Below are 27,165 nucleotides of genomic sequence, written 5' to 3' on the forward strand. Positions count from 1 at the left end.
CCCTGGGCCCAGTGCAATCTGGTAAGGCATAACCCCAGTGTGGCAAGACTTAAAACAATTCTGATCCCATTGCGAATAATAAACTTAGTTGAACCTTATTTCCAAACACTCAAGTCATTTGCGATTAACTTAGTTGTGTCAGTGTACTACAAGAATATAATGAGCCAGCTTCTGCATGCGTCTCTTATCTTAGTACAGGAAATACTGGCAGCAGGTCTGCAAGAGGCAGTAGGCCACATTCTCTGCATTCACTGGCTTTTCGACCCTCTACACATTAAAAAGAGAGGTGTCACAATCCATTATCATTGCTGAAATACCTTTTTGAGAGCAGACATCAGTTTCAGGGGATTGCTACAAACTGCTCCATGCACAGTCGTTTATCATTGTGGCCCTCGTTGAGTCGATAGAGGCCACCTTTTCTTTGCTGCCCAGGCTTGTGTCCCAGTCCAATCCAGAGAATTATGAAAGAAAATATGGGGGAGTGATGAGCAGCAATGAGGAAGTTAGAGACACTGGTGAGCGTTGCTTTCAATGAGTGGTTACTGTGGAACGCTGACAGAAGAGATGGGATGCTAGGACTGGAGCGATGTTGAGTGGCTGAGAGTATGGCCGCTGCCTGAAAGAGCTTGTTTCGGAGACACCAAACATCCTGTAATAAATATCCTGCTCCAAGCTGCTTGCCGCTTGATTCCAACATGACCACAAGAAATGTGATCTCGCACCGCAATACTGGATGTATTCCTCCTCCCCCACCCCTCACGACTACTGTGGCCGGCATCCGCTTAGCTCTTTCGGCGCCCCGGGCCTGCCCAGTACCCAGTGGGCATGAAAGCATACGCCGCCTGAGCACCCAACTTGGATCTGCGTGGTTCAGAGCTCACCCCATTGCTTCAGGACTGCAAGACTTGTTCTTGGCCTCAAGCCCAGGGATCGTATCTCTCCAGGACTGTAATCCCTGCACTGGCACCTTAAATTCTATCTTTCTACATATCTTCCTTCTCAAGCTCTTTTCTCAACCGCCTCCAACTCCCTCGGGGTCAGTCGCTTCTCCAAGCAACAAGTTGGCGGTAGATCTCTCTCTTCGGGTGTGGCCGCCCTCTGGACAGCCTCCCTGCATCACTTAACTTGAGGAGAACCATCTCCAGCTCCGAAAGCACCTCAAAACCTTTCTCTTTGCTTCCGCTTTTTCTCCTCCTCTCCCATGCTGAACCCATAGCTGAAACTGCACTGGTTACCTGGCCACCCCCTGATCTCGGGCCCAGGTCCCCTCCACCGCCAGTCGCACTCCTGCACTGCCTTCCTGTCAACCCTTGCACTCTGGACTGTCGCTGTATCCCTTCAGTCCCTCTACCAGCACTTGATACCGGATGCCTGCACTTACCCTTGCACTTGCCACCAGATGGCCATACTTACTATGTTATTAGTCTATTATTCCGTGTACTGCACTCTCCCCTCCCCTCTCCCTTGCACTTTCCCCCTCACCTCCCATGCACTTGCCCGATCTGAAGGACGCCTGGCCTAGTAGGATCGCTGTTTGTCTTCCCACTGTTCCCCCTCCCTTGCCTCGCCGCGCCTTGAAACACTTGCGTATAGGCGCGTTATAAATGCCATATCATATCATATCTCCTTCTTCAGGGCAAACAGCCCTCCTGTGAGTACTGTTGCACCACAGAGCTGCCAGTTGGTAAGCACGGACTCTCCAGTCTACTGCACTACCTGTATTCTAAACCAGGCCTCTGGAGAAAACTCTGTCCAATTCCACCAAGGAGGATCTTCTCTTTGGTGTACTGACGGGACCCCAGCAGAGACCCATGCATGGGAGTACACTGGGATAGGGCTTGCTTGTGGACTGTGGTGCGAGTCCCATTGAGAAACCCACCTGGAGCAGCAGGGCGTTAGCCCACCCAAGGTCACAAAGGGGACTTCTCCCCAAGATACCAGCAATTTAATATGGAATACATAAGAAAAGTGAAACTCACTCACCCTTACTAGCAACATATTTACATTAGATCACCATGGAGGATAGCGAACTCTGCCACTGCCACACACCCGGACCTCATCCTCTCGCTCTAGGCATAGTGCAGGGGTGTCAGGTCTCAGGCAGATGTAGGAGTGGTGGGAGGAGTGATGACACCTGTGGTGGGTATTGGAGGGAGGAGAGAGGCCCTGAGGCATCCAACAAGTTTCTCCAGGCGTGTTCTCCACCCTTTTTGTAGATCCGGAGTCCAGGGGTGGAGAACAGCCAGAAGACTACATTACCCAGCAGGCTATGTGCAGCACGAGCCTGCTGGGGAGAAGATAGCCACGCCCGCACAGATGCGCATGCGCGAGCCACGCCCCACGATCGCTGCTCGCAATCCTGACCGGCACCAATGAAGGACGTGTTTCCACACAGCTCCTGTGGCAAACCTACGCGGGGCACCAGCCCGCCTGCAGACACACCCGCGAAAGATGCAAGATAAGTAATGTTAACTGGTTTTCCTCACGCAGCAGTTTTGCTGCACACTGCATGGAAGGAACCCACCCTGTTAATACTAACAGCGCATAACCGGAGCCACGGTCTCTAATTGAGACTGATTGCATGGGGCTCTCTCATTAACCCTGCATAGGGACACATCTATACACTCTGCGCATGCATCTTGGGGGCACTTAAGTTATATGTTCTCTTTGAAGTGTTGGCAAGGTAGCGCCGAAAGCTTCGGTAGTAACCTATCAGGGAAGCGAGTGTACGCGCACCGTTCTGACATTGCCTTATATCCTTTAAGTGGCGAACGGAGCCAGAGGACGGCGCTTGGGCTAGTCAACACGAAAAAGGCCAGAAAACCTCAGAACCTGCATCAAACACGAAGCTAAGTGTTTATGTATTTTCTACGGTCCCCGGGCACGTCCTTGCATGGGGTAATGTGAGGGTCTGTTCCACCTGCATGGTATAAATGTAGAACAACCGATGCCTTGCATGATGTAATGTGGGGAGAAATGTCAATGCCTTACATGATGTAATGTGGGGGGAAAGTAAAGGGGCATTATCTTTTGGTAAGGAACAGAGTTTAGGACAGTATACGCATTAGTGCTGCATAGGTGCAGTATTCTGGTTAGGGGCTCCAGTACAAAGGCCCTGGCACACTGGGCATACAACATCAATGTGGAGTGTGCAGGAGTGTGAGGGTGGAGATCTCCAAGTTCAAGAAGCAGGAGTTGAGGAGCATGTTTCCCTAACCACCCCCTACCTACCCTCACAACTTTCTTAACCCTTTTTCCGGTGTTCCTACACCCCCCCCAACCTATCCACTCAACAAACCCTAACCCTCTTTCCCTGAAGGGTTGCAGTGGCCTGTGGTATCACTAACCCAGGTGCCAAGACCTAACGGGGTGGCAGGTGTTTGTGCTGCTTCTGCGCCAGGAGAAGAAGACCTAAAGTCCTGACAAGGGGGAACGCGGGCAGGCTCCGTCACCCATAGCACCCCCTGCCCCCCAGCATCCAAGATCTTTCTGGCTGGCTGAATACCCCCCGTTCTGGGTTTTGCCTGCTCGTCTGGTAGTTTCCCGCTTTCAGTTGGTAGGGGCGCTTGGACGGTGCCCACACTTCTACGGCATCACCCCAAATCCAGGTGAGATGGGAAACAACTGGAAAATTGACCAGTTTACCAGGCAGGACCATCCTCCCGATGTTCCCTCTCCTCCTCGACACCTACTGCAGTCGACATGGCCACATTGAATCAAACCCTACTGTGTTTGAAGAATAGCACGGACTCCCTCAGATCAAAAATAGACACACTGACCTGCAGGATGGAGACATCCACGATACAGATCGACAAACTCTGCCGTATGACGGAGGTGGAGCAGCGCATTGGGGACACAGAAGACATGTTGACATCTAAACAGAGGGAGGTTGTGTCCTTGCAGCAATCAGTGATACGGGTGGAGACAAAGAACAACGACTTGGAGGGAAGATCAAGGAGGAACAATATCTGCATCCTGGGGGTCCCGGAGTCCACCCACATAGACAACATGGAACTATTTGTCAAAAAACTTCTTGTTGCTATACTGGATCACCCCCCTCTGACATCCATGTTCCTAGTTGAAAGGGCACATCGTTCCCTAGCGGCTAGACCACCTGCAGGGGCCCTGGCCAGACCCATTATTGCCTGGATTTTGAACTACAGGGACTGGGACGTACTCCTCTGTTCCGCCAGGGACAAGGGCGAACTCCAACATGGCTCTTCTGTTATCAGGCTTTTTCCGGACTTAAGCCAGCAAGTCCAGGAGCAGAGGAAAACCTTCCAACAAGTACAAAATAAACTGGGGGAAAAGAATATTCACTATGCCATGTTGTATCCGGCTAAACTACGAGTGGTACATGATGGGAAAACCCTACTTTTTACCACCCCTGCCTCGGCAGATTGCTTCGTCTTGGAGCTGCCAGGTGCTGCGGGTGCACATGCCGACCTAGTGTGATTGCTGTCCTAAATTTCTCTTCCATGTGGCGGACCGCCCCCATCCAACTGGGGCCTCTGCCCTTATCCTCTGGCAGGTGAGCACAAAGCTGTGGAGAGTATTCTGGAGTCACCGTAATGTCGGAGTTCTACAGAAGCACTCGCCCCCCATTGTCGCAGTCACTGCGCCTAGTTAGTTAGTTTGGTTGAGCTGTGATGGGGATTCAGCCGGTATGTTTAAGTTTCTGGTGTGGGAGGGGGGAAATCGGGGAAGTTGTTTGTTCACGGTGCATAGTTCATACAAGCTCCTTATTGCAACGTCACATTTTTTATGCGTTCGGCAGGTATGACCACCGGAAAAGGTCCTGGTTTAAACCGCTCCTTCCAGGGGGGTGTTCTAACCCAAGACACCATGTCATCTAGCTCTTTAACCGTAATGTCCTGGAACATTAGGGGCCTCACTAACCACAAGAAGATAAGAGTGGTGCTGAACTACGCTAAATTGCGTGGGGTCAATGCCCTCTATATGCAGGGGAGACACCTCCCCGCGGGGGCGTCCTCCCCCTGTGGCCAAAGGTTGAGGAGTTCATCGCTATGGGGCCTCCTTCTCGTCACAATCCGGGGGCGGGGGGGTAGCAATTTATTTACACCAGTCCCTCTTTCACAAACAGCTGGTTGATGCAGAGGATCGTTATCAGTTGGTGGCCGGGGAGTGCTTGGGCATAAAGGTCCTGTTCGTCAATGTGTATGCCCCTAACATGGTCTCATCCAACTTCTTTCAGAACTGCATGGCGTGAACCTACACATTCCCTTCCTACGAAATCATATGGGTTGGGGACTTTAATATGGCGCTGTCATTAGACCTGGACCGCTTTGTCACCACAAAATTTCCCCCCCCCAAAGCCACAACGGTCTGGAGGAATATAGCAGAATCCATGGGCCTTGTGGACATATGGAGGCTTAGACAACCAGAAGTGCGGGAATACTCCTTTTATTCGGAAGTACATGGCACGGCCTCCAGGATCGACTATATAATGCTCTCTATCCCCCTGGCCCGTACCACACATAGCACCCAAATATTGCCCAGGTCCCTATCAGACCACTCCCCGATCCTAGCCACCATTCAGCTGCCTGCGCTCCCCTCCTCAGTGGCGTTTCCACCCCTGTGCCCTTGAAGATGCTGTCTTCCAAGATGCCCTGAGAGATGACATTGACAAATACTTTCGAAACAATGTTGGCTCCGTCCCGGACTATCAGACATTGTGGGAGGCCTTCAAGGTCGTTATTAGGGATTGCTGTATCTCTAGAGAGGGCAGAGTCCTGAAGTCCTTGTGGGAGACTCTCCGTAGAGTAGAAGAGGAGATACAGGATTTAGAAAACATCCAACCTGTGGGAAACACACACACATATCTCTGAGAAGCTCGGAGATAAATGCTGTGAATTTTTGGAGACGGCACAAAGGAAGGATAAGTTCCTGGGGGGCCCTGCATTGGCAATCAGCTACGCCGAGGGAGGTAGACCCAGTCGCACCCTGGCATGGGCGATACGTAGGGAGAAGGCACAAGGGGGTATACTGGAAATCGAGGACTCCAACAGGGCACTAATCCGCGACTCAGCTGGAATAAATACGAGATTGCAACAGTTTTATAGTCAGCTCTATTCGTCCCAACTAGCTGCATCCTTAAAGGACATCCAGCTGTACCTAGATTGGGTGGCCCTGGGTTGGTTAGACCCCTCCCTAGCAGATCCACTGAACGCCTCGATCAATGCAGAGGAAATATGCAAGGTTATACAGGAACTCCCCATTGCATGGCCCCCGGTCAGGATGGTATCCCTGCTGTGTTTGACAAGGAAAACACAGTGATTCTTGCCTCCCACGTATGCAGTATGTTCGAGGCATCCCTGTCCACTGGCCTTCTACCGGAATCCACCAGAACGGCCTTGGTCACGCTCTTGCTCAAACCCAATAAAGACTCCCAAAAATGTGCCTCATACAGGCCCCTTTCATTGATTAATACGGACAAGATACTGGCTAAACTCCTGGCAAATAGGCTGCTTCCACACATGGGGGCGCTGGTCATCCCGGATCAAGCAGGCTTCATTCCGGGCAGGTCCACACAGAATAAGCTACAACGCCTCTTCTCGGTGACGCACAACATCAACATGGTGATCCCCATAGTGGTCGCCACCCTCAACGCAGAGAAGGACATCAACTCCGTTGAGTGGCCTTTCCTGTTCGAGGTACCCCGCAGGTCGGGACTGGTTTTACAATACATAGAGTAGATGCACCTGCTATACTCCTCCCCACAAGCACTAATCCTCAAGAACCAACAGACCTCTGAGACGATATGTCTCACTAGGGGGACACAGCAGAGATGTCCATTCTCCCCATCCTCTTCGCCCTGGCAATAGAACCTCTCGCCTGTGCCATCAGGGAGTTCCATTCGCATAGAGGGGTACAACTTGGCTTGCATGTCTCCGGCATATCCTTTTATCCGGACAATAGGTTACTGTATATCGAACATCCCAAGCAGAATCTCCGCCCACTATTGCAAGAGATTACCGAATTTTCGGCCTTCTCGGGCCTATGCATCAACTGGTCCAAGTCTGAAATACTATGTTGAACCCCCTCTGTTGCTCCCGCCGATGTCGGCACAGACTTCCGTTGGTCCCCCGAGGGTGTGAGATACTTAGGGATAGTCGCTTCCACATGTCCGTTCTGATTGCTTGAAGACAACAATGTAGCTGCGCTCTCCCAGTTGGAGCGTAAGGTCGAGGTCTGGATTCGATTACCCCTGTCCCAGGCCACCCGTTTAGCCCTTGCCAAGATGGTGCTAGTACCTAAAATGCTATATATTTTGAACAATGTCCCACTCGTTTCCCCGTCATGGTTTTGGAGACGTACGCACTCAATGTTGATCAAACTGGTCTGGGCAGGCAAACATGCCCGGGTCGCGCTAGATGTGCTATCTCTACTCTATGAAGCTGCGGTGCTGGATTACTTGGACCTGTATGCCTATTACTTGGCCGCCCAACTGCAATACGCGGTCTGGTGGTGGCGCCCCTCTATAGAATTCCCTCATATCAAACTGGAAAAAGAAATAGCGCAACCACTCAATGTGAAAGGCTTACTCTGGGGGACTCCCAGGCACGTTCCGAGGATGAAATCCAACCATTGGAAGTGAACCGAAGGGCATGGGACAGCATGAATGAGATGGCCGGCACCCCGGTAACTTCCATCCGGATTTTGCACGATTTGAGATTCATGGCCTCCCCCTCACATCTGAGAAATCCTTCAAGGTACAATTTCAGAAATTGGGGACTCATTCCTTGGGTGACATTGTACATGATGGACAATTTATTCAGTGGGAACTCCTTAGGAGCCGGGGCTCTTGGAATGCAATCTCTCTCTTCTTTTATTATAGACTAAGAAAAACACTTGGGGGATTGTGGCCAAACTTTCCAGCAGCGCCCAACCCATCTCCTCTGACACACTTTATCACTAATCCCCCCCACTCTTATAAACATGGTTTCCATGCTATACAAACTGGTTAAAGCAGTACATCCAGCCCCCCGGGTGCTGTACAGGGCTAGGTGGGGTGGAGCATTTGGGACCCCCCTCCAGGAGGAACAGTGGCTTCCTATCTGTAGGCAGACGAGGGGCATCTCTCTGAATGGCAGGTTCCGTGTGATTAATTTCAAGTTCCTTCATCAATTCTACTGGCCCCCCGCACGACTGCACAAATTCTACCCAGAAATGAACGCGTCCTGCCCAAGATGCGATAACGAGTCAGACTTTGCACACATGGTGTGGAACTGTCCTCACATGCAGATCTTTTGGGAGGGGGTATCAAGAGCAATGAACTCAATGATCCCCGGGTGCCTATGTGACTTACCAGCAGCTTGGCTCCTGCCTCTATTTACCGCTCCATCCAAACTTCAGAGAAAACTGCTAGCTGCAGCTTCAGTGGTCGCAAGAGAAGTAATTGCTAAATCCTGGATGAGACAGAGGTCACCTACTGTTAAGAAATGGCGGAGTATAATGAAGACATGCGAAATGCGTGAATCCTCCTACACATCCACTCTACCCCTTGGTGGTAGGCCGGTTGACTATCGGGCACCCTTCTATTCTTACACTGCAGGGAGGGAAAATCCTGTAGATGCATAGTCAATTACGGTACAGCCCGCTGTGAGAGCCGCCCAAGGTACGCTTTACACCAGCTCCTCCATTCCTTTCATCTCAGCTACTCGTCAACCATATGGAATTATGACATGTCAGTAGTGTGAGATGGCCCCCAGGCAAGGTGACCATAGTGAGAAGGACCATACTTTCCCCCCTGAGAAGGGACTCAGTGCTGTAAGGGGACTTATATCATAGGCTACAAGAGAACAACGCTCCTTGTTTTACGCTGTTTCCATTGCTTCCTTGCCTTTCCTCCTAAAATGTAGTATGTGACAAATATATCAATGCAGAATTGAACCAGGGTTTGTTCAGGGTGGGAGGGGGCTTGGGCAGTTACTGTGGTTTTTGGCTTGTAATGTTTACTGTATGATAAAATCTGAATAATAAAGAGTTAAAAAAAGAAAAAAGAAGAAGGTCACTGAGTATGTGATGCCACATGACGGTGATACAGTTGAACACAATGCGCTCTAGAGTTTTAGATAAGTACGGGAAACAAGAAAAGGGAAACTGGTCAGTAATGGAATTTTTGTTGGGCTGGCAACAGTATTTCTGTTGGGGTTATGGCAGTGGCTTCCCTATGGGAGGCTGGCAGAGTCCCAGTGGAGAAAGAGAAATAGTGCAAGAGGTTAATAGTTCCTTAATGCTGTGATGAGCAAAGCAGTCTGCATGAGTTAAAGATGGAATGGCAGACTGCGAGATGGGGGCTAGTGCAGTCAGTGTTATGGCAGAAAAACAGTGCATGTGCTAAGTTGAAGTCATGGACGACCTTTTCAACACAGATGGAAAGGAATAGAAAGAGCCCCTGTAAGGAGGATCAGACTGTAGATATGTAACCAAGCAATCAAATGTTTGCACTTGTTAATCAAGATCTGGTTGGAGGCACATTAAATGAGGGACAGGCACACTGAAGTGCAAGAGGATAATGGTTAATGGTGGGAGGTGGGGACTAAAAATGAGAGGAGAAAATCGGAGATCAACTGAATTGCCCCAAATTGGGTTGATCAAGTGGAGGGTGAAAATAGTGCTGGGAGATGAAGGATAAAAGTTGAAGATGGTAGGCCTTAGTCATGTTAGGAATGTTGAAGTCTCCCATTGGTATTGCCACGACTTCAGAGTACAGAGATTAGATTACGATTTCAAAAAACAAAATGGAAAAAGACATTGAAAGCATAAGGGGCTGATATAGGAGAATTATGGCAAGAGGTGTTGGAGCAAAGAGGAGGGGATGAAGCAAAGTGGTAGATGGGGTGTCTTCACTGATCAATATGGCGAGAGGTGTTGGAGCAAAGAAGAGGGGATGAAGCGGAGTGGTAGATGGGGTGTCTTCACTGATCAAGAGACTCACCACATCCCCTTTCTTGGATAAGCGAGGGGATTGGGAGAAGGTAGCATTTGAAGAGATGATAATGGGGCTGTGTTATGGGGATCCAGGTTTCTGGAACAACCATCTATGAGAGGTGGGGTAAGTGAGTTAAAGTGGTCAGTTAGGAATGGTGAATACTTGATTGTGAACACATATGCCCCTAATGTTGACTCACCTGAATTTTTGACACCATTGTTGCCATCCTCACGGGGTATGTTGGAGTGCAGATTGTTGGCGGGGGGGGGGGGGGGGCGATATGAATCTGATACTAGACACCAATTTGGACAGGACTGGAGCTGCACCTAGGTCATTGTCATGTGCGGCCCGGAGATTGCATACACACATGTTATCGCTCAGCACGAGAGAACGTCTGGCGGGTTCTTAACCCCCTGGCGCGAGAATACACATACTACTCATCGGTGCATGATAGCTCTTCCCGGATTGATCTGTTTCTCACGTCAGGTGAGTTGATTGGCAAAGTGGAAGGTGCTCAGATACTCCCTCGTACACTCTCAGACCATGCTCCAATAATCCATTGTGTTGGGATCGATCCCGCCCCCTTGCGCTGCTTGGCGCTTTAAGTCCGCGGCCCTCTTAGATGTGGTCTACAGGGCCGAGATCCTCTCAGACATAGAAACCTTCTTTGCCTGCAACACAGAGCATGACACAACGATGGGCCTGCGCTGGGAAGCCTTTAAAGTATATATTAGGGGCATGTCCATATCTAAGGAGGCGGGAATTCTAAGAGTTATACATAACGACCTGCGCCGCTCTGAGACCAAACTTAAGGAGCTGGAGCGGGAGTGTGCGACGGCAGCTACCCCTGCTAAACTGGCACAGATTAGGGAGGAATTGGGGCTTTTTGAGTCGCATGCCTTGAGGGAAGTACGCTATTTCTCCCGTCTCTGTGCTGCTAAGATATACGGGGAGGGGGAAAGGCCCGGGAGAACACTAGCTAGATTGGCCTGCTCTGAGGGGGGCCACTCACAGATCTAGAGTGTCAAGGATGCACATGGCGTCCCGAAATGGACGGACCACCAGATATTGGAGGTATTCACACAATTTTACACTGAACTGTATGTACACCCCACACCTGGAACATAGCGTAGATCGCATGCATGAGTTTCTTGACCAGGTCCCCATGACGCACATATCCCATGCAACCAAAGAACAACTAGACGACCCTATCACGCTCAATGAAATAGTAAAGGCCATCTCCGACCTGCCGAAGGGCAAGGCCCCCGGACCCGATGGCCTCACCTCTGAATTCTGCCAAGAACATATAGCACTCCTGGCGCCCCGATTGCTTGAGGTCTGGACTGAAACGCTCCGGGAATCCACCCTTCCCCCCTCACTGCGGGAAGCACTTATAACCACTCTTCTAATGCCTGGGAAACCTGGTGACGAATGTGGATCCTACAGACCCTTGTCATTAATGAACCTGGACACGAAGATCTTTGCAAAGGTTATAGCGAACAGGTTCTTACCGATCATGCCACGCTTGGTGCATGAAGACCAAAGTGGCTTTGTGCCTGGACGGTCAACTGCACTTAATATTAGGCGTCTTTTCAATGTCATGGCCAGGATCGATCAAAATGCAGAGGCTGTGGCGGTCACGCTTGAAGCCCAGAAGGCCTTTGTCATGGTCTTGTGGCGGTACATGTGGGAGGTCCTGGGGAAGATGGGTGTGGGTCCAAATATGATTAGATACATTAAATTACTGTATACATGTCCCACAGCAATGGTCCTGGTTAACTCCCTAACATCTGCACCATTCACACTCCTCAGGGGCACCCGACAGGGTTGCCCATTTTCTCCCATTCTTTTTGCATTGGTCATTGAACCTACGACATATCAGTCTTTGTCCCGCCGAGATGGGCAGTCCAGCACCGAAATTCTATAGCAATTCTCTTCTGAACAAGAGTAGCAACAGCAAACCCAGACACTTGTTTCAGCCTTGTTGGGCCTCATCAGTGAGGTGGAGCTGTGCCTCTCTGAGCACAGTGAGCAAGGGGTCCACATCTGGATGACCCTAGGAAACTTAGGGTGACTAAACCCAAGTACCTAATGTGATGTTAAGCTGGTATTGCAAGATCTTTTGATGGACTAGTTCAAATTTGCCAAGCAAGGCTTCTTTACCTTTGAACCAGGGCAGTAACAAGAGGCAATGGAAAGATGGATGTTGCTGTATATGCAGGGCGGTGGTCACACTTGAAGGAGCCCTAGGGCTGACGGTCACCAGGCAAACCCCAGGATCAAAGCTCAATAAGTTGTCATCCTTTAGCCCCCATCTCAATACTTGAACTATTCAGGTGAATACTAAATATGCTTGTTGGTACAGCCATAGAGCAAAGACCTGAAGCTGTCCAGCTAATGTCTATGATTAATTGTATTAAATCTGGTAGCATTTCCTTTATTACTGTTTTTCTGTAAGTCTCAATACTCAAAACTGAAGTATCTGGATTATGTAGTGTTGACTGCAATAAAGTATTGCATTGCAATAAACCTTTTCACATATGTTTGCTCTCTTCTCTGATGTGAGATTCTTTTTGTTATTTTTACCTTCACCTATATGTGCTACTTTCCCTTACAGCATATCTAATTCCTCACTCCCACACTTCCATGGGCAAGCTTGTACTAATTCCAGGTCACAATGTGAGGAATTGCCATCTGGCAAGGGTGCAAAGACCTGGCTTTTTGATTTTTATTAACCGATAGAATGATGCGGGTAATTCTGTCTCAAGAAGGAGTAATCTGCCAACCGGATTCCCCTTTTTCGTCGACTCCATGCCAAAAGCACAGTGCCCTCGTGCCCTGCCGCATCAGTAGTCTGATCCACGTTATCTGCTCTAATTGTGGCACAGAGCAGGTTCGAAGGTCACAAGATTCCCACTTGACAGCCGCAGAGACAGCCAAGTCCCTGCGGAGCAGAGGCAGCATTTAAGATATGCCCCCTGGACCCAAAACTATGAAGATCATACATCAGCCATGCTGGTGGCAGGGTACACTCTAAATAAAAGCTTTGCCTACGTTTAGGTGGCATAGAGCATGGTACTACTTATGATTAGGACCGCCACATTCCAATTGATATCACACATGTGTCAACTCCTGAGATTCGGCTCTGCTGTGGAAGGAGATTCTGGTCAGCCGGGTGTAGCCCACCAAATGGCTGGACAGAAACCTGGAGGACCGGGCCTCGTCGTTGACCTCTTTGTGAGGGCAGGTAAAACCCTCTCCCTGAGACAGCTGCACAGCAGGCAGCTGTCCTGAACCTGGGCATCAAGGGAGTACACACATTCAAAAAGAGTAGCCTCACACCAGAGTGCTGCACTTCAAAGGTCTTTTGTTCTCTGTGAGAAGGGAAGGGGTGGGATTATGATAGGCAGGGTGGCTCTGAGGGGTGGCAGAAGACTTCCAGCATCTTGATTCTCACTGTCCCTCTCTCTCTTTCCTGTCCCTTCACTAACTCTGGAGCAAAGCATTTTGGGTGTGACATCAGCAGGGCAAAGTCCACTCTGTTCCAGTGCAGGGATTGCACCACTAAGACAGGTTAGCTTTAGCCCCATCATCTGAGGACATTTGCCGTTAAAAGAAGGGGTCTTCCACCCTTTCATCAGATTCACTCAGTTCCTCTCTGATCTTTTAAGGCCACAGATTAATTCTGCATATCTCACTAGACGTCCTTTGTCAAAGTTATAATCTCCAAAACCCTCAGGTGAAGAAGGAATCATCCGAGACAGAAGAAAGATCTGTCCCCTAACACTCCCAGGGCAATCAGGAGTAACCTCCGCTGTGGATCAGGACCTAACACTCTGCACCGTAATCTCCTGAGCTGGGAGAGCAGACCCTGAACAGAAGCATCCTATCCTCGAGTCCCCCTGAGTGGACCTCACAGAAACTGGAGGGTCAGACCAGCCAAAGCTCCCTGTTCTACCACCCGAACAGGTCGCTCCATATTCACTGCACCTGGAACAAGAGGGAAGTTGTCAGTGCTAGTTGCTGCACTCCTCCACAACCTCTTTCACTGCTTGAACCTTCGACCAGAACAACACCACATTGTGCCCTAGCTAAACTTCGTCACCTGGTATGCATGAAGCTACTGCTCCACACCGGGACCCCAATCGAATCACAAAAAGAGTCACACACCGACTCTAACCAGAGGTTACAACCACAGCTCGACCGAGCTAGCTCTTGAACTGCTACCTCATTGATCACACATCGATGCACTCTAGATTACCACTTGGACTAATTTCGCCCGCCGACTCGAACCATTGCAGCGTCATCCATCCATCGCTCCCAGAGGCTGAAGCCCGACTCGTTCTGGCCAACTGCAGAGCGTTCCTGCGACGGGCCCAATCTGCAACTTTGAGAGCCACCCTTCTACTGCACAGGGCACCCCCTAGTGGAAGCCCGCTTGCTGAAGGTGCCTCCTTGATCCTATGTGCCTGAACTGAGCATGATCAGCTTGCATCTACGCTCGACCCGGATCTGACTGGATCATCCCACCAAAAACTGGAGCCAGGTACTGGATCCAGGTATTGACCCTCAACTGCCCCCTGTCCACTTGGACCCTAGAGAATAGTTAGGTCATGACCGTTACCGTTTTCCACAAGATATCCTTTTGTAGTTGGTACTTTACCTACTACCCCTGGAACTATGCTCAGAGTGCTACTTTCTCCAGTCCATCATATCTTATCCATTGTCCCTTTGGGGTGGGTTTTTGCACAGTATTTTCCATTTGTTCTATGTGAAGATGCCGTGCTTGATTAAAGAATATATATTTTTATAGAACCTAGATTGGGCATTTCCTTTATTTTGGACTGTAATATTGTGTTCTTTGGGTCACTACTGGTTCATCTTCACACTCCTCTTGAGAGTATAGCTTCCCCTCGTCCCATGTTACCACAAAAGCCAAAGGAGGTTTATCTCTTAACGGTCCCTGTTTTACCTTTATGATTGCGTTGTGTTTTGGTTTGTAGAAGTGTGAGAGCAGAGTGGGCCATTTTAACCCTACTCCTCCTTGTACTCCTGCGGAGCAGAATCCAATTCATCACGTACATATGCAACAATGAAGGGATATTTACACTGCACAGATTATACATCCTTTTTAACTAAGAAATACTACCAACGATGCTAATTGGCCTTTCTGGGTGGCAATGGATTGCGAGTTCAAGATCCAAGCGATGCAAAGGCCTTTAACGGTGCACCAAAGCACCAATGTTGCCATGAAGATCAGCCAGCATGAGGGATAATAGCTATTGGCACCCTGAGCCCATTTCATTCAGAGTAAATCGCATGAATATTGAGAGCAAGGCATGTTCTCAGTCGAAAAGAAAACCTACACACATCGTGGATCAATGAAAATGGGAAAGGGAGCTTGCAGAGTCCCTTTACCATTTCCAGGAAGGACCAGGGGAGCAGCGCGCGAATCGGAAATACAGAGCAGCGCGAGTCAAATAAGTGAAAGGAGAATAAATGGGAGGCAGTGGGTGGATGGCAGAAGTGCGGAAGGCGGGGTGGGTGGGTGGGGGGGCGGGAGACTATGGCTGAAGGGGGTAAACTCAGTCTGGCAGTGGGGAGCAGAAGGAAGAGGACATGATGGCGCATTAACAGAGTGGAAGAGACCGGGAAGGGGCAGCTAGAGCATTTGAGGGCTCTCATTGCAGGTCCATACCAGCAGGTAAGGCTCATAGTCCTCATTGCAGGTCCATACCAGCAGGTAAGGCTCATAGTCCAAGCGTCTAATTGGCTAAGCGACAACTCCTGAGTGCTAAAAAGATATACATGTGTGCGGCCATTGCATCTGGATCGTTGTTATAGCAAAACACCCCTTTTCCCCATTTCAATGCCATGTTTACTTTTAGTGTTGAATGATATCTCTAAACAAATAACTACATAACACTTATCAGAAATTAATGTTAAAAAATATTGTAGTACTTGAAAAGTTACCTTTACTGGAGGAAGCAAGCCAATACTGTCCAGTATGAATAAAACGAATGCCTGCATCAGCATCACAAATTGATTAAATTGCCAAGTTAGGTTGAAGATGAATGTCGCCAAAAACAGTGCAAGAAGAGTCAGCCTCTGAAAAAAGAATATTCCTCAGTTACATATATTGTCATCAACAATTAGTTCCAGAGCTTTAGTGATAAACGAAACATTAAGAATAAGCGCAAGTGATTAAATAACTGACTAAATAACTGTGCTATTTGAGGGCAGAATTAAGATTCTCTAAAGAGGTGTACATGTTGTTGCTTTAGGCACACAGTGCAAAGCCTGCCTCTAGCAGAAAGTATTTTTGTTTTGCACCTCAGGCTAGGATGCATAACCCGTGTGTACATCCTGTTTCGGACAGGGCATTCTTTCAGTGCCATTAGTCCTGAAGAAAAGCACCCTCTTCACGTCCACTTAATGGTAACATTATGGAAGCTATGGAATGCCACACTGAGTGAGGCCTTTGGCTGGGCACCTTCCAGTACCAATGGGAAAGATGAACATAGAGCAAAATGAAAGGAGCAAACCACCCACAAGAAACACAGACGACAGATGGTGGTAAAACGTACAACCAGTCAATAGAAAAATCAACACACAATGACTGTAGAAACAATGAAACAATAATGAGACCGAGCAAAAAGCCATTTCTCGTGTAGCATTTTCATAGAACAGCTCATCGAGTTAAGCACTCCTACAACGATCTTTGTGTGACCAGGAATCACAGGTTCCATAACTGCCTCTATTATCCCACAACTTAAAAAAGTGGGAGGAATTCATTTGGAAGACCATTAAAAACAGGAATGTTTCTGTGTTAGACCATTTGTGCACATAAATACTATATATATCTCTTATACAGCGCTACACACCCATGAGCCTCGGAGCACATATAAAAGAGACACTTACAGTACCGAGTGTTTACGGGGCTTGATATGAAGTTCTAAATTCGACTGCACATAGTCTGCTTAGACAGCTGACGGAATACCAGGTCATCCATAGATAAAGCTTCCCTCTTTTAAGTTACTTTTGCAATAAGCAAGGTGGTCCTTAAAGGCAACAATGGGCATCACATCCAAACGTATACTATGGGGAAAGGTTAATCTACGATTTGACAGGATACGTTGCAGAATGTATTCAGCAATGTTAAGAGCAAGATCATATTACATTTGCAATTTTCCATGAAATACAGCACAATTTCTAAAGCAGCATAGACATGATTCATAAATATTGCATCAACAGAAATATTAGTATTAATAGAGCATACCAATTATACACGTGGCCCACTTGTCTAACATTCAGAAAAAATGATCAGTACATTCTATTCTATTATGAGTAACACACCCCAAGCAACTCTGAGTTCTTCCTGTAGGCAGGCCATTTATTGCTCAAGACTATAACTGGAATTGGAGCCAATTAGCCATTATCAGAGATTTCCAACCATACATAAAACATTCTGATTGAATAGCCTTAAGGGAAGGGCCATTACCCAAAAGTGATAATGGCCCCTTCGGAGGACTGTCTAGTAGCACATAGGAGTAATAGCAACATACAATTTGGAGGTGTGGTGATGAAGTAATGAAGCATTGGCAATGCCAATAGTTTGGGTATCTACTGATGCTATTTGCATTTACAGGCATCAGGGTGCAAGGACCCTCTATTGTATTGAAATAGAGGTTGGTTGGGTAGAAGACTCTGGATTACAGCAGATGCAGCTTTTTCTGAAGGAACGTCAGGAGTATTTACAGGAGAATTAGAAAGTTAACTGGCACATAGTTTCACAGGAAGGAGGACGACTAGAGCTTCATAAATAGGGTGCTATTAAGTCTCTGTGTCAGCAGGACACTAGGGGAAACTCTCTTCGAGTTTGGCGTTTTTACCTAATACTCCAAACTGAATAACTGTCCCCGCCGGTGTTAATGGTACTTGTAAACTGGTAATTCACCACTAATTACGCATTTTAGTTACTCACCATTGTGAAGTCTTGTGTGATTTAATTGGGGAGGTGGAGAATTAACATGTGAGAATACCACCTGCACTATTACCGCCACTGTGAATGAAGGCAATTCCCCCACTCACAAAACAGGTGGTTTTCACAACGTATGGGTTTCCAAATCAGCAGTGGTAAAACAGGCACTACATGCCTACATGTTTTCCCATTGCCACCATACTTCTGAGCCCCAAAGTCACCCCTCAAAAACAAGTCTTGTACTTGGCTCCATTTGGTTCCCCTAAAACAAACCAAGACTGCAGCTCTTAGAAAACATCTGCTTACTAATTGAACAGGACCCGTAACATGCAGGGCGTTGTTGTGCGCTCTGTGAAAATGGCCGCTTACGCGAGGAGCTGCGCTGAAACAAATATCCTTCTTGTGATATCCTGCGGATTGGAGCGAGTACAGAGGCTGGAGCAACCAGATTATGAAAGCGGAATGTAACTAGCGCACAGAGCTCAACCCCTGAGCGAGAACGCACAACGGAACCTGCAGATCGGCCCGTGTGCGTGTCATTCTGAGACCAGCATGGCCCGACCGGGAGAGCCCAACGTCCCTTGTGGCATCGCCACACTGGTATCTGTCATGAGACCTGGGCCGCGGCTGCAGCAACAGTGAATCCGATAGGAGAGGAGGAGCCCCGGTGAGGCACTCACAAGAAGGGTGCATCGTTAGTCAGAGCCCCCCCAAACATCAGCGGCGGGGGACGCCGAGGAGGGTAACCACCCGCACATTGCAGAAGCCCGACCCCCGAGAGTGCGGGCCGACTGTGCACTTCTGCCCTGTGCGATAGATATCCCGCATAGTCATACAGTGCCCGCACCGGAGTGACACTACAGATGAGGCACAGAGGAGCTGGCGGGGCACTGGCTGTGGAGGAAGAAGGCGAGGCTCACAGATCCGGAGATCCAATAGGGTACACACAAGTTGCCGGTTGTGAGCGGGCGGCTCAGCAGGAGGGACAACATATGGCCCCCAGCTATTACTGATCAGCTACAGACGGAAGAGCAGGAGAGGCGGCTGGGAAAGCAGCGGCTCCCTGGCTTCCCGACCTGGCAATAGACCTGGAGTGAGGGACGGCGTAATAACATAACCACTGCATTCATCCATTTGCCTTTTCTGCCAATTATTCCTTTGCGCATGCACCCCGCTGCGCTTTGCTAACTTTCCACACAATCAATTGGCATGACACAGTATTTCAAATGGCAAACTTGGCCGCAGTTTTATTTGCATGACAACAGAATTATTGTACACATTTGTGACCTTCAGTCTGCAAGTGTGGCGCTTGCTTTCCGGCTTTCCCTTGCTTCCACCTATACTTTTGTATAGTAGGCCCCCAACTCCCCCGACCCTTTGTACCTGAGCCTATCCTGCCCGTGCAGGTGTCCGTGGGTGGGGAGAGCGCCGTTTGTTTTGGGGGAAGCTGAGCCTTGTTCATTACCACCAGACGCCCCCGCCGTTTAGGCCCCCAAGAGGCGCTGGTCCGGAAGAGCGAAGACCCATTCCGTTTCCTTCTGGCTCGTCCGGAGTCTATCATTTGTGCTTGGTTGCCCAAACACCGCCAACACCGTCTACAATAGTCCTGACCGTCCTGCGACAGCGACGTCCAGGTATCACCCTCCTTCCCTGCCATTTCGTGGGTGGGTGGGTGGAAAACGAAATCCTTCTGATCCGGCGAGTCGGCGGGGTCCCACTGCAGGAGCGAGATGTCTCTGCAGGCCGGCCCTGCCGCTTATAAGGTGCTCGCCCCGCCCATTTCCTTTGTTAGCCCTTCGCGGGCTTTCTGTGTTGTTTTGTCGCCCTGGTGCCGTTCCGCCCCCTACCCTCCCTTTCCCAGGGGGAGGGTCAGAGGTTGTAGGTGACATGACCCTGCAGCGGTTACAATGCTGCCTCCTCCATTTTGTTTTGGGGTCTTTTCGTCGTCAGCGACACAAACAGCGGGGAGCAGACCACAATTGGATAACATTGGAATTGCAAAGTAAGTGGGATCTGCTCTCCCCATCTCCTGCCACCACATGCAGAGCTGCCCATTGAGAATATCTTTTTTTTTTTTAAACTTTGTTTTTATTAACATCTTGCGTATACAAACAGGTACACTGGAAATCCCTGTCACCAGAACACCCACAACAAAAGAAGACATTATCTTTACATTAAATACTTTAAGAAACCACAAACCCTGCCTCCCTCTCTCCCCCCATCCCACCCCTCCTCGCCCAAAAACATTCCAAAATCCGGGAAGAAGCATGGTACAACAACTGTGGCAAGGACGAACAAACGAAGAGTAAGGGCCAACAAAAACCCTTCAAATAGGTTGGCATAGTGGGGAGAACCCACTACAATAGTAATTTTCAGGTAATGGCGAACTCAAAGGAAAGCCCAAAGATTTTTGAAAAGTCCACAGGCCTCCAGGATCTACAGTCTCAGAGTCACATTCATCATTCAAGAGGACTGCCATCCATTCCTGCACAAAAGAGTACATTGTACCATTAGCTACAGCTGCTTTCTTCTCGTAGATAAAGATTGCCTTTAGCTTATTGAGCCAATCCGCTTTAGAAGGGGCAAAACGGACTCTTCCATTTTTGAGCAAGTGCCAACCGCCCTGCTCTCAACATCGCCCCTACCACTTTCAGGAAACCACTCATCTCAGCGTCCGGCATAGGTGTGCCCAAGAGGACCTCCAGAGGGAGTAGGGATGGAGAGACCCCCGCTAAATCCTTAATCCAGCTAAGTACTTCTGCCCAAAACACCTGGATCACAGGGCATTCCCACCACATGTGGTATCAAGTACCTCGCTGTGAACACGATCTGGGACACATTTTTAAACATTTTAGACAAAACAACCGGTGGGCGGTGCCATGAATGGAGAACCTTAAAGCCATGCTCCATCGCCGCAGTATACAGCTCCCCCGAAAAAATGGATTTAAAAATAGCTCTCCATGTAGAGTCTTCCACTGCCATACCCAATCTCCCCTCCCAAATTTGCTTAAAAGGCTGCCTACCCTCCAGGTCCGCCGTAACCAATAATTTATAAATCTTAGAAAGAGAGCCCTTTCTGGTCTGGGCGCTAGCCAGGAATTGTTCAAAGGGGAAAAAGGGACGCTTCAAATCAGAGAACCACCTCGGATGCCTGAGTATTCCTTTCAGGCGAAGATATTCAAAAACAGAGAGAGACCCCTCATCCAATGCTTCGGACAGTTGATCATATTCAATGAAGCCCCCCTGGCAAAAAAGCTGAGCTGCCTTCTCCAGCCCGGCATCCGACCAAACCTGGGTATCCCTGAACCCCCTGGACCCTAAAGAGAAAGGGGGACCCCAAAGCAACGACAAAGGAGAAGGCCAGGAGGAAAGCCGTTTATTAAACCTATCAGGTTTCCAGGAGTTCCACAAAACGGCAAGGGTAGGATGACCTCTAAAGGCAGGGAGGGAGAGACCTTGGTGGGCCCACAGCAGATCCCGCACCTTCTTCGGATGGGCATGACAATCCTCAATATAGGTCCAATACATCCTCATATCCTCTCTCATGTGCTCCAGCATCACACAAAGTTGAGCTGCCTTATGGTACAACCTAAAATCCAGAAGGCCAAAGCCTCCATACAGCTTAGGAAGGGTTAACGTTGCATACTTAATTCTAGCTCTTTTGCCATTCCGGATAATCAGAGAATACTAGAGTGCAACGCCTCAAAAAAGGCCTCCGGAATCGCCACAGGGAGAGCGGAGAACAGATAGAGAAGACAGGGCAAGATGTTCATTTTTATCGAGACCATGCGCAAAACCAGGAGAGGGTAAGAGTGGCCCATCGATTAAGATCTCTACTAATCTTTACCAAAATCAGGGGGAAGTTAGCTTGGAAAGGTTTTGTCATTACTCTAGGGATGGTGACGCCAGCATCCCGTTCTATTCTCACGCCCAAAATCTCAGTTCTCCCCCATGTATCCCCATCTCTATTGCCCATCGGCATTATGCAGGATTTGGAGGCATTCACCTTGAGCCCTGAGAAAGATCCAAAAAGCGCTATAAGATCCAACAGCCGAGTGTTAGGGAGAATTCTCTGAAAAGGCTAATTTCCCAAACCTAGTGAGTCCCCCAGCAGCTTTGCTGGATTTTTGGGGTTTATTTTTTTCTGCTGCTAAGAGTGAGACTCTTTTTCTCCCACTCTTAGACATGATTTGAGGTGTTCCTTTGACTTTGTATTTGTTTGATGGGCTATGGGGTCCTTTACCCCATAAGGCTTCATGTGTTTTTGATATGTGGGTTACACAGCACCCTCCGTGCAGTAACCCAGGGGTGTCGTAGCAACCCCCAAAACATAGACTCCATACCCTGGGACTGACTACAGGAAGGCGGTTGCCATTTTTTTTCTGAACTCGCCAGTCCGGACAAGTTACGGGCGACCTCCTATCTCTGTCAGTACAGAGAGTCATATTACAGTCCCCGCCCACTAACAAATTACCCTCAGTGAACTCCACAATTCTACTCCTCATCCCCCTCCAAAATTCATCCTGTGCCTCATTCAGAGCATATGTACCTACCAGTGTTAATATTGAGCCCCTCACCTCTCCCTTGACCATAATATACCGGCCCTCTGGGTCCGTTTTTTGGGTTTATAAGTGCAAACTGCGCCTTGGGAGAGCCCAAGAGGGCAACGCCACGTTTTTTAGCAACATAGGAGGAGGTACATACGTGCTGAGTAGCCTTGCCCCTAATTTTTGGTTCTTTACCTTTGACCTAGTGAGTTTCCTGTAAAAACAAGAAATGAAGCTGAAGCCTAGTAAACTCTTGCAGCACCAATGACCGTTTTGTTGGGGAGTTCAAACCCCGAACATTCAGGGACCCCACTGTCAACCGCTGAAGCCTATCCTCTATTAAAGGGGTCGTAGCTGCTCACATGCCCCTTTGGGGATAGTTCAAAAGAGAGCGAGAAGGCGTATCCCCATCGATATCTCACCCCCTTGACCTGCATCATTTTTGTGAGCAGGGAGCAGAGACGGCGTCTTGCCAGAGTGAAGGCTGAGAGGTCTTGATATACAGAGATCCTTGCCCCTTCCCACTCCACTGGACCTTCTCTGTGCGCCAACTCTAGGATTTTACTTTTTTCAGAAAAGTAATGAAACGGACAAGGATAGACCTGGGGCCTTTGGTGGGTGCCCCAGCCCTGTGCGCCCGGTCAATAGTAGGTTCATTCATGTTGGCATCATCAAAGAGCAGCCTCACCACGGCTCTGACAGCTTTGACAATATTTGACTGCGTTTCCCCATCTTGCTTCTGAAGGACCAAGAATCGCAGGTTACATCGACGTTGGCCCATGCAGCCCTCCAGACCTCCAACTGGGGCTACCAGCACTTCCCCAGCAAAAAGGGCCACCTCAGTCAATCAGGGGGCCTGCCCAGCAGGGGGCGCCCCGTTGGCCCGGGACATAAATGGAGTCAACCAGCAGGACACAATCTCCCCTCCACGGGCAGCCTCGACTTACACTTCTCAAGTCCCCCAGGAAGAAGGTGCAGGAACGAGGGGGGCCACCCCCTCAGCCACCGGCAGGTAACGCTCAACGAGTAGTGAGTTCACCTGCCACCTCAGCGTTGGACTCAAGTCCCTCTGTGGCAAGCTACTCTTCAGGTAGATGGGCCAGGGGCCAACAGTGGGGGGCTCCCCACCCACCCTAGGATGACCGCCACAGCCAAAGCTGGGCCAACACTGCGCCACCACTCCCTGGGCCGCCCCCCAGCCGCTCCTCCTCTTCGCAGAGCGTTGTCCAGCCAAGGGTATCCAGGGAGCACAGCTAGGGCCCACAGACTTCGAGGCCCCGCCCGTTGGGTCAATGGCATGCGCCCACCTCAGCAGCGCTGGTCCGGCTGACTCACCCTGGGCCTGGAAGGAAGGTGCTCTCCAACTACTCCATGCAGCCACTCAGCCGATGGACTTCTCCAGCAAGCGCAACACTCCTCCGGCTTCCTCCCGTTCCTGGCTGCCCAGCCTCGAGCCCTGCCAATGATGCTCCTCCGATACAGGCTTCCTCAGTGGGGAGCGGGGCACCCATCCAACCACAGCGCGCTGCTCACAGCGCGGCCCCGTGCCCCTCACCCACCGAAGGGAAGGACAATGCACTGTGGAACGGCTGACGGGAGCCGCACTGCCAGCCTCTCCGCTCGCGGCTCCCCACGCCATTCTCCCTCTCAGCTCCACCTCGAGATGTCGGGTTTTCGCCCCTCAGGCCCACGGGGGTCAGGAACACCGATTCCAGGGGCCAACCGCCACACTGGAGGGCTATGGGGGGGCTCAGGCTGCACTTTCCTGGATCCCTGGAAGAGCAAGGCTGAGGCACGTCAGTGCATCTCGGCACCCCCTGGTGGTATCCCCTCCCATTGAGAATATCTGTTGCTGATGGCCCCTTCCCACAAAGAACTGGCTAACAGTGCTTGACCTTAGGAGTTACTGCATTCCAGCCCCCCGCTACTATCAATAAAGCGCCCAGAAAACACTGGGGGTGTGTGGACAATCAGACTAAGATCAAACAGAAATTACTTAACCCTCCTCGGGTCTGGCTGGCCAAACATTACTAGACCGCTACAGCCCCATTAAAGGGGCCTATCCCAAGCCACCATAAAGCAGGGATTCTGCTAAGGGATTACCCCTGGCTGACCTCCAAGAGCGCAAGGCGCACGCAATACTGCTTGCATACTGTGATCTGACCGAGCTGGACACTGACACAGTGGGAAAGCGCAATACTGAGCGGGCCCCGCCATCTTGAGTCCAAATACTAAGCTGGCCCGGCAGGGAGACTGTACTGGAGGGCAGAGCAACCTCTGAACGGGCCCATGAGATTCAGAGCTCGCCCTCCGGCACCTTAAGTCGAGATAGCTGCACCTTGAGGAGGATGGGGTGCAGGATTCTCTTACTCCAACACCAATCAATAAGGACCAGTCAATGGTTTGGCAAAGGGAAGTCTGTTTAATGACAAGTACAAAAAACGGAGAAACAAATGGAAATCATCAGAGCTGCGATCGCCTGTCTCGCTTCTACTTCCAAATTCTTCATGCAAACAGTAACTTTTATAGAAAATTCTCGTCATAATTGACGTGTAAAACTCATAAGTTTGACATGCAATCCTATTGGTTGGAAAAGGTAATTTAAGTATAGGTGCTATATCTGTATATGGTAACAGAGTGTGGGGATTGGATAACTCTTAACGGGTGGGCGTCTAAGCCCATCCCTCTACATCACTCGTGATAGACGTCACTAAAAGTATGAAGTCTTATTGGTTCTACTCACTATAGGACCCTAGATTATTTGGTCCATTGTGATTGGGTAGGTTACAGCCCTAGACATAAATCTCCACTTTAATTAGCAGCACGCAGAATGGTCGCCCAGGTCCGGGATGGTCCAAGATTCACCCTGCCTCCCTTCCATCAATCACTACCTTCAGGCCTATGTATCAATTAGTTGGCTGAGAGTGGCCTCGAACTGTAGCTTCTTATTCGGAAAAGTTATGGCATCCTCTGGGTTTGGATAACATCGGTTGTGGCCACCTCTCCACGCCAGGCTGGTCACGTGTCAGTTCACCGTGAATCGGCTTCAATTTCCCTTTATTTATGTGTTAGATCCTTTGTTCAGCCTCACCACCTGCCTGGGCCTCCTTATCTCGATCGTCATGGGGCAGGCCTCTATGCTCTTAAGTTTCGATTCTTCGGAGCTGCTGCTCTCCTCCCTTCCTTGGGTTGACCTTGAATTCCTAGCCATGAGCTGCTTCTTGCTGAGTTTCGATTCCGCTCTTCTGTCTGACTTTGAGCTAGTTTATGAATCCTGGCCTTTCCGTCCTCTATCATCCTAGGTTTAATTCTGCTTTTGTCAAATGTAGTCGCACTTGTATAATGTGCTGCTTGAGGTAGGTATATAGTTGGTGCTTGCCACTTTATCCTCGTGCTAAGCATTGCAAGCAGTACCATTTTCTTAGCTTCTTGCGTTCCAAGCATATTTACAGGCATTTAGCCAATTACATATTTCCATTCTGCTTTAATGGTTACGTTTCTTAAAAGTTCAGCATTGTTTCTTCTTTTATGTTCATTACATCCTTATGCAAGACATTTCTTCTTTGTTTATCACCTTTTTGGTTGTCGTTTCTTTCATCTGTGAGTCTGTCAGGACCATTGTGATGTCAGCATTCGCCTCCAATAAGAGCCCTTAGTCTCTCTTCCGGGACAGTTTGGAAGTAGTCTTCATTTCACGTCAGCTGCTGGTATGGTTGTCTTAATGGGTACCTTGCAGCCCATGGTTGTATGGTTATTGGCGCTTCAATAGGTATACAGGTCCTTCTGATGGGCACTGGACAGAGCCCCACTGTGGCTCTCTGTTGGTTTATTTGCTCCTTATACGTCACATATCTTGTGCAGGCCAAATTTGGGACCCCTCTACACCCCCCCCCTCTGGTTGGTTTATCGACCACTTCTTCTTCCTACTTTAGATTACTCTTACTTGATTTTTCTGCATCCAATTCTTCGGCTTCTAGGTTTGTACATGATGGTGTGAACGTGTGTTTCTTTGGAGTCCATATTTTTATTACTCCCTTCAAACTTCCTGCTGCTTGTACGTGTTCATCTTTGTTCCAAGTTATAAGCTGACATTGTCCATTTGGGCTGCAATAGATCCATTTTCCTTCATAACGTCTACGTCTTATGGGATACATACATTTTGTTCCTTCTGGCGCAAATTCGCTGGCCTTCACAAAGTCTCTTATTTCTTCATCTGTTAGGTCTCTCGGCTTTCATCCTGGTTTGACGTCAATCATGATCTTCATCCCAATGGCTTTCTTTGCACTTTTCTGGCATTGTGTGATGATTACCTTGATAACACAAAACCCCAGTAGTATCATCAATAGCAGGGCTCCCAGAAACTTGAGTATGTCTGCCATCCATTGTGGGACCCATGAAAATAGTGTTCCAAACCAGCTGTCATCAACTTCGTCAGTTTCATCGATCATCTGGTTCTGTAGGTTTGTCAGCATACCTATGGCTTCTGTTAGGGTTCAATTTTCTTCATCATGCGAGGGTATAAATGTGCAACATGATTTTCCGATTTTTGCGCAAACACCTCCATCCATCGCTGTGATCATGTCAAGTTCATATCTGTTCTGGGGGGTCATCAGTCGGATTGCTCTTAGTTCTTCCTTAATAGCACTGAATCCTTTTATGGTAGTGTTAATGGTCTGCAATAA

The 27,165-nt window shown here is 49.2% G+C and overlaps 1 protein-coding gene across 1 annotated transcript in view; it reads right to left on the reverse strand.

The window, feature by feature from the left end:
* DPY19L3 (dpy-19 like C-mannosyltransferase 3) overlaps nucleotides 1-27,165 on the reverse strand; it is a 2,003,695-nt gene that overhangs the window by 1,088,044 nt on the left and 888,486 nt on the right. The window contains exon 8 of the mRNA XM_069635451.1: nucleotides 15,929-16,063. Within this exon, the coding sequence (XP_069491552.1) occupies nucleotides 15,929-16,063 (135 nt within the window). The remainder of the gene's footprint in view (nucleotides 1-15,928; nucleotides 16,064-27,165) is intronic.

This window comes from Ambystoma mexicanum, chromosome 1q, assembly GCF_040938575.1.
Source record: "Ambystoma mexicanum isolate Mex_15411 chromosome 1q, UKY_AmexF1_1, whole genome shotgun sequence".
NCBI lineage: Eukaryota > Metazoa > Chordata > Amphibia > Caudata > Ambystomatidae > Ambystoma > Ambystoma mexicanum.